Consider the following 7,270-nt stretch of genomic DNA (forward strand, 5'->3'; position numbering starts at 1 on the left):
TATAGCTTGTACTGCTCTTGCATGTTTGCAGCCCCATCTGTTCAATCACCAACACATTCCTTGATGTCAATACCAACCCTTTCCAAAACTCTTGGAAAATTCTTGCAAAACTCTTGATTTAAAATTTTTAATTTGAACATACTGAGTGCGACCGGTAAGATAGGACCTAAACCAGGACAGTGGGGTGCCAGTAATCCCTATAGAAACTAACCTGTCCAGGAGTATCTTGTGTGAGATGGTATCAAAGGCCGCACTCAGGTCAAGAAGGACAAGTATTGTTAACAAACCAGAATCAGCTGCCAATAACAAATCATTAGTAATTTTGACAAGAGCAGTCTCTGTACTGTGATGAGGACGAAAATCAGATTGTAATTGCTCAAACAATGCATTATTGGAGAGATGATTGTGAACTTGAGCTGCAACACATTTTTCCAAGATTTTAGAAATGAATGGCAAATTAGAAATTAGTCGATAATTTTCCAAATTTGATGGATCAGTGCCTGATTTCTTTAGAATAGGGGTAATAATACCAGTTTTAAGAGAAGAAGGTACAGAACCAGAAACAAGTGAAGAGTGAATAATTTTAGTAATTAATGAAGACAGAGATGGTAGACAGGCTTTAACTAAGCAAGTAGGCAGTGGGTCAAGCTGACAAGTGGTAGTTTTAGATTTCCAAATATGACACAATATCTCCGCAGCAGCTGGTAAAATAAAAGTAGTAAGATTAGAATGCACAGTCACTTGGGAGACTTCACAACTGGAATCGTAACCTAAATTGCTAGGAAGTAATTGCTCACAATATCTCCGCAGCAGTTGGTAAAATAAAAGTAGTAAGATTAGAGTGCACAGTCACTTGGGAGACTTGACAAATGGAATCGTAACCTAAGTTGCTGGAAAGTAATTGCTGATGAATCTTTTTAATCTTAGACTCAAAAAAAGTCATAAAACTGTTGCATAGTTCTGTAGAACACAAATTTTAATGGCAGAGTGTCAGATGGACACAGAAAATTCTTCATTACAGAAAAAATTAATCCAGAGTTACCTTCACTAGCTTGCTAGCGAGCATTTCTTTATGAATGAATGAATGATGCATTTATATAGCGCTTTATTGTGTATTGTTGTACACCCAAAGCGCTTTACAATCATGTGGGGGGGTCTCTCCTCAACCACCACCAGTGTGCAGCATCAACCTGGATGATGCGACGGCAGCCACAGGACAGAGGTAAACAAAGGACACAAATCAGAGGTAAACCAGGGAGCAGAGAGAGTAAAAGAAACAGTTCGAGTTTTGACAGGTGCAAAAACATCCAAGATCTCAATTAGTCCATTATTATAATAGGAAACCAGAGGAGTGGTTCCACAGTGGAGAAATCAGCTTTGCAGGAGAAGCTGGCAAGTTCATCAGCAAAATTAGGCACATCAATGTTCTTAATGTTCCGGAATGTGATAGAATGACACGGGTTTAACTTGAAGACTGCCAACGGAGCACAAAAGTGCTCTTAACTCTTTGTACAGCAGTTATTATTGTTCATTCTAAATGTATTTTTAATGTAGAATATGTGTTACATAAATACATGAAATGTAGAGCATATAAAAAAGTGCTCGTGGCTCATCTGCCAGTCCCCTCAAAGCGGTGAAGTCGTCCTGTACCCTTAGCAGAAAAACAGCCCCAAAGCATAATGTTTCCAGCTCCGTGCTTGACTGTAGGGATGGTGTTCTTGGGGTCATAGTCAGCATTTCTCTCCCTCCAAACACGGCGAGTCGAGTTAATGCCAAAGAGCTCAATTTTGGTCTCATCTGACCACAGCACTTTCTCCCAAGCCTTCTCTGAATCATTTAGATGTTCTTGGGCATACTTTAAACGGGTCTGTACATGTGCCTTCTTGAGCAGGGGGACCATTAGGAGTAACTTCTTAAAGTGGCAGGACTAATCTGTGTTCCACATGGGCACATAACCAATCTGTGGGAGCCAGAATTCTTGCTGGTTGGTTGGGGATCAAATACTTATTTCACTCATTGAAATGCAAATCAATTTCTAACCTTTATATAATGTGTTTTCTTTTTATTGGTTGGTATTCTGACTCTATCCGTTAAAATAAACCTACCATAAAAATGACAGACCCTTCATTTCTTTGTAAGTGGACAAACTTACAAAATCAGCAGGGGATCAAATAAATATTTTCCCTAATGTACAGCTCACGAAATCAGGCTTGTGCTGTGTGTAAGTTATTGTGCAACAATTGCACGATTGTCAAAACAAAAATGCAGTGCATGATCAAACATTTAATTTAGATAAATATATATTTTTGAAAAATGTCAAAAAAAAAAAAGCCCACTCCCCACCCCCCTCAAATAAAAAACTCCCCTCTCACAAGAGTCACCTTAGAGGGGAATTCATTTTCAAAAATAAAATTCAGGCCCTGAGTAAATGTCTAAAATTCCTGATTGGAGTCTTACTATAAATAATTCTACATGATAAAAAGAAGGCTTTAAAAAGATCGGTATCTGTGATCGTATCAGCAGATACTGCTTTCTGTGATCGGCCTCAAAAATCCTCATGACACGATGTGTATTCGAATAATTGATACTAATGCGATAACTTGCTTGTGTAGTGTTCTTTGCACTTCACCGCTAAAGGTTCTGGGTTGCTTTAAGACCCAGGAGCAAGCTTCTTTTTTCTCCGCTCTCCCTGCCTGTGTGAGGAGTGTGTGCAATCAGACCCCAAACTGTAGGCACAGTAATAATTTGCATAATAAAACCACCTAAAATCTGTTTATCAGTAACCTGTGTTATGTGTGGATCATTTCCTGAACAAACGAACAAAGTTACACTCTATATTTTGGAATGTGTGCTTAACGTGGAGTCCAATTTTAGTCCAATTGTATACATGCTGGATGAAATCAAAATATGATCGGTTTGATTTCACAAAGACTAGACGATTTTGATTGGATGAACATGTTTACATAGAAATTTAAAAAGTCATATTTTTGCTTTTGTTTGATGGAAATCAAATTATAAAGTGCATGTAAAAGTACTGGATCAAGTGAAAGGAAACATTTAAAACCCTAATGACCCAAAATAGCAGAGCTGATGAGTGAACAACTGCTGCAAGAGAAATCACTTTATTTAATTAATAATTTAAATCACTATAAATGTAATGTTGCTCATGACAAATCAAAAGTGCAATTCTTGTGTCTCAAGCTGCTTATCAGTAGTTTCAGCAAGCCATAATATACATGTATAATAATATACATTATATATGAAATCTGGATGAATGTCCTCATAAAATCAACAGAAAACACAGATGATAATTTTATTGATTTTAAATAAGCAGTCATACAGTAAAAACATTTTTTTTGCATAAATCAAACATATTCAAACAGGTTTAAAAAAAAAAAAAAAATTAAACATTTCAATGTATTTCACAAGTCTATAAGCACTTCATATAAACCCACAAGATGTAGCTCACGTGCCTAAAGCATGATTTATTAAAATATACGTTATTATAGCATGAACTCTGAATACACTTTACTTGACCACCTTTCGCAGCTCAGCCAAGACCCAGATGGCGAAGGTGAGCAGTGCCACTGATCCGGACTGATGTGTGGCTGCCAGCGGGGTGGGAACATAGAGCAGCAGGGTACTAATGCCCAAAACCACCTGAGAATTTCATCAGAAAAAAACCCACATTATATTAGCACCATTATATATGAAGGTTAATATCACAGCTTATAAAATTTAAAAAATAGCTTTAATCCAGATAGTTCTAGCTAATACTGTGATGATACGAGTCCAATTGATATTTATTTTTCAAAGTGACCCTTTTTACCACACCTTAACACACATTAAGCCATATGTTGTAGCACTGGTCTTGTTTGTTAAAGTAAACTGATAGAGAGTATAGCTGATAGTTTTTTTTTAACAGCAAGGTAAAAAAAAATAATACTGATAAAATGGCAAATAGTGTGTCACTACAACACTGTGTACAGCATAGTCCATGTAAAAAAAAAAAAACAAACAAAGTAATAAAAATAAATAACCTGCAATATTGAGTTCAATCACCATCTAGAGGAAATAGTCTGCTGTAATAGTTCTCTACACCATTTACTGAAATAGTACTTTAAAATTTGCTAGAAGAAATGCACAATAATAATTATTATTATTGCAAGGATACCTAAATCTGGTGTATTTCGAAGGTAGTTTAAGTTTACATTTAAAATTAAAAAGTATACTGTGTACCAACGTTTTTTTTTTTTACTCCTTTAAAAAAGATACTGTTTTATTACAATATGACAATGTTTGTGTTAAGTTCATAATTTAATACATTTCTCATAATATAACGACCTTTATTACATTAAGAGTTTAAGATTTAATTACATTGAGAAAATTATGACATGAACATTTTATTACATGAATAATGTAATTCATTTATGCAGTTAATTATGAGTAGCTTTAGAGAAAAATTCAGAGAAAAGCCTGTGCAACTGCGGTGTAATTAGTAAAAATATAAATGCCACATTGTGGTCAGTTCTCACAGAAGTTGGTACACAGCCTCGCTTTGACTATAGTGCGTTCAGAGTGTTTCAGAGTACTGAAGACATCACATTGACATAAGTATTCAGGCCCATAACTCAGTCAGTTGAAGCACCTTTGGCAGAGATTCTAGCCTTTTTGGGTATGATGCCACAAGCTTTGTACTTCTGGATTTGGGGATTTTCTGTCATTTTCCTCAGCAAATCCTCTCAATCCGTGTCAGTTTGGATGGGGACTGTTGGTGAACAGCCACTCTTAGATCCCTCCAGAGATGAAGTCTGGACTCTGGCTGGGACACTCAAGAATCGTTGTTAAGTCACTTGTGTTGTCTAGGCTGTGCTTGGTCCAATCTGATATCTCTCTATTCTGCTTTGTTCACCTTTCCTTTTAACCTTCCAGTCCCTGACGCTAAGAAACACTCGCACAGCATGATGCTGCCACCGATGGGATCGCATTGTGCATAAGCTGTGCCTGGTTTCCTAGCAGACATGATGATTGGAACTGCAGTTCATCAGACCAGACGATCTTGTTTCTCAGTCAGGCTTCAGTCTGGCCAATCTGACATAGACCTCAGATCAGTGAAGTCCTTCTGTGAGTCTCCCGTCTCCACACATGATCTCTGTATCTCAACCAGTGTGATCATCAGGTTCTTACTTCACCTCTCTTTCTATCCTTACTGCTCAGTTTGGCCGGGTGACCAGCTCTATGAAGAGTTCTGGTTGTTCCAAACATCTTCCATTAAGAATTATGGATCCCACTGTTCTCTTGGGAACCTTCAGTGAGGCAGATGTTTTTGTAGGCTTTCCCCGTTTGACACAATGCTGACTCTGAGATCTGCAGGCAGTACCTGTGACCTCATGGCTTGGTTTTTGAATATGGGTGGTTTATTATATTGACAGGTTTGTGCCTTTCCAAATCACCTAAAAAAACTGCCACAGATGGACTCCATTCAGTGTGTAGAACCATCTCAAAGATGATCCAGAGAAATGGGATGCACCTAAGCTACATTTTTTAAGTATCATAGCAAAGGGTCTGAATACTTATGTCAATGTCAACGACATAACTAGCTGCTGAAATCTGATTGGCTACAGGTGTCCATATTTGTTTATTTGAAGGATATGTTAGCATTTGCACCAAAGAAGATGCATGTCAGTTGTCAATTTATTTGATCCTATGCAAGCAGAGCTATGATGATTTCTCAATCGTTGTTTCCTCAAAGCATTTCCAATGTTTCAAATTTCATTTAGACACTGCTTTCAGTAGCTATAGGTAAAGGAGTAAAAAATGAACATCTGACCATTTAATTTATTTAGGCAGTAACTTTTCGATTTTCAGATTTTTTTTTTCTTCAGGCATAATAATAATAATAAAGACAACAAAAATCTGATCAAACACAATAGCACATTCAAGCACAATTTGGTTAATAATAATTTTAGAAGAGGAAGAAGAAGAAAATCGGTGCAAATACAATAGGACTGGACTCCTAATGAGTGTATAGTGCTGTATATGGTGCAGTTTTAGGCTTTTTACTTGTGTATAGGCCATGGCTGTGAGACAGCCAATCGCGATCTTCGCCCGTCTGGGCAGATGGACCCGTCTGGAGAACAGGTAGAGTCCTGTGATGGCTGTCAGTGAGCCGATGCCCTGCACAAACATGAAACACCTCAGCTAAACCACATCTGCTAGAGCAGACACATTTCAGCTGACAGGAGCAGTGCTTACCAGAATGCGATGGTCAAACTGAACCGTGCTGGGATTTTCAAACACGTTCTTGATGGCTGGGGAAAAAGCCAGAAGATCATCAGGGATCCAGCGCTCGCCCATCTTTGGGAAAGAGTTATAAACCAAACCCGCATCCAGTCCAGCAACAAAGGCGCCTGTAAGAGACCATGAAAAAAAGCACTTCATTATTACACAGACTGTCAAATTAGACCAATCAGCATTCACAAATATGTTCCTCATGTCCTGATGTATTGAGAGATACAGACTACACATCCAAGTTCAATTTAAGTTATGTAGTCTTGACAACATTTCCTCCATGTAAACAGTTCTTTAGTGCAGTATTACTACTAACATATTTTATAATAACATTACATGGGCGTTAATTTATTATTTATATAATTGTGTCCCATGTTATATCCTCCATGTCATAAAATAAAAATTACAGAAATGGTTGATTACTCTACAAGCGAGCAAAAGAACAATAGCCTAGTTTTCAAAACATGGACTAGAAGCTGTTTTATGTCATTATATTTATTTAATATTTGTAACAAACTCAAATTGTTTGCAATTTACATTTAATAATTAGAAACACTATGCACTTCAATAACTCAAATGACACATTTGACAAAACAGTTTACATAAAATAGCAGGTTTGCATATTTACTGCTTGTATTCAATGTGTAATTTGAAGCCATTTTTGATTGGATCGTAGAAAGTGTTGCTGTTTTCTAATTGCTGTGATCATTTTGAGTGAGAGGCTGCTGAGGAGGAAAGATTGAACTCATTTGTGACTCTGCAGCACAAAAGTAGTCTTAAGTCGCTGGGGTATATTTGTAGCAATAGCCAAAAATACATTGTATGGGTCAATATTATTGATTTTTCTTTTATGCCAAAAATCATTAGGATATTAAGTAAATATCATGTTCCATGAAGATATTTTGCTAATTTCCTACTGTAAATATATCAAAACTTAATTTTTGATTAGTAATATGCATCGCTAAGAACTTCATTTGGA

The 7,270-nt window shown here is 36.9% G+C and overlaps 1 protein-coding gene across 1 annotated transcript in view; it reads right to left on the reverse strand.

Annotated features, from left to right (window-relative positions):
- Window positions 1–3,402: 3,402 nt before the first annotated feature.
- Window positions 3,403–7,270, reverse strand: part of LOC107753717 (cytochrome c oxidase assembly protein COX15 homolog) — a 17,459-nt gene continuing 13,591 nt past the window's right edge. Inside the window, exons 7-9 of the mRNA XM_016569929.1 lie at window positions 6,256–6,410; window positions 6,064–6,177; window positions 3,403–3,660 (exon numbers count right to left, since the gene is read on the reverse strand). Coding sequence (XP_016425415.1) covers window positions 3,529–3,660; window positions 6,064–6,177; window positions 6,256–6,410 — 401 coding nt within the window. The 3' untranslated portion in view covers window positions 3,403–3,528. The remainder of the gene's footprint in view (window positions 3,661–6,063; window positions 6,178–6,255; window positions 6,411–7,270) is intronic.

The sequence above is a fragment of the Sinocyclocheilus rhinocerous genome, unplaced genomic scaffold, assembly GCF_001515625.1.
Source record: "Sinocyclocheilus rhinocerous isolate Xijiao unplaced genomic scaffold, SAMN03320098_v1.1 scaffold3824, whole genome shotgun sequence".
NCBI lineage: Eukaryota > Metazoa > Chordata > Actinopteri > Cypriniformes > Cyprinidae > Sinocyclocheilus > Sinocyclocheilus rhinocerous.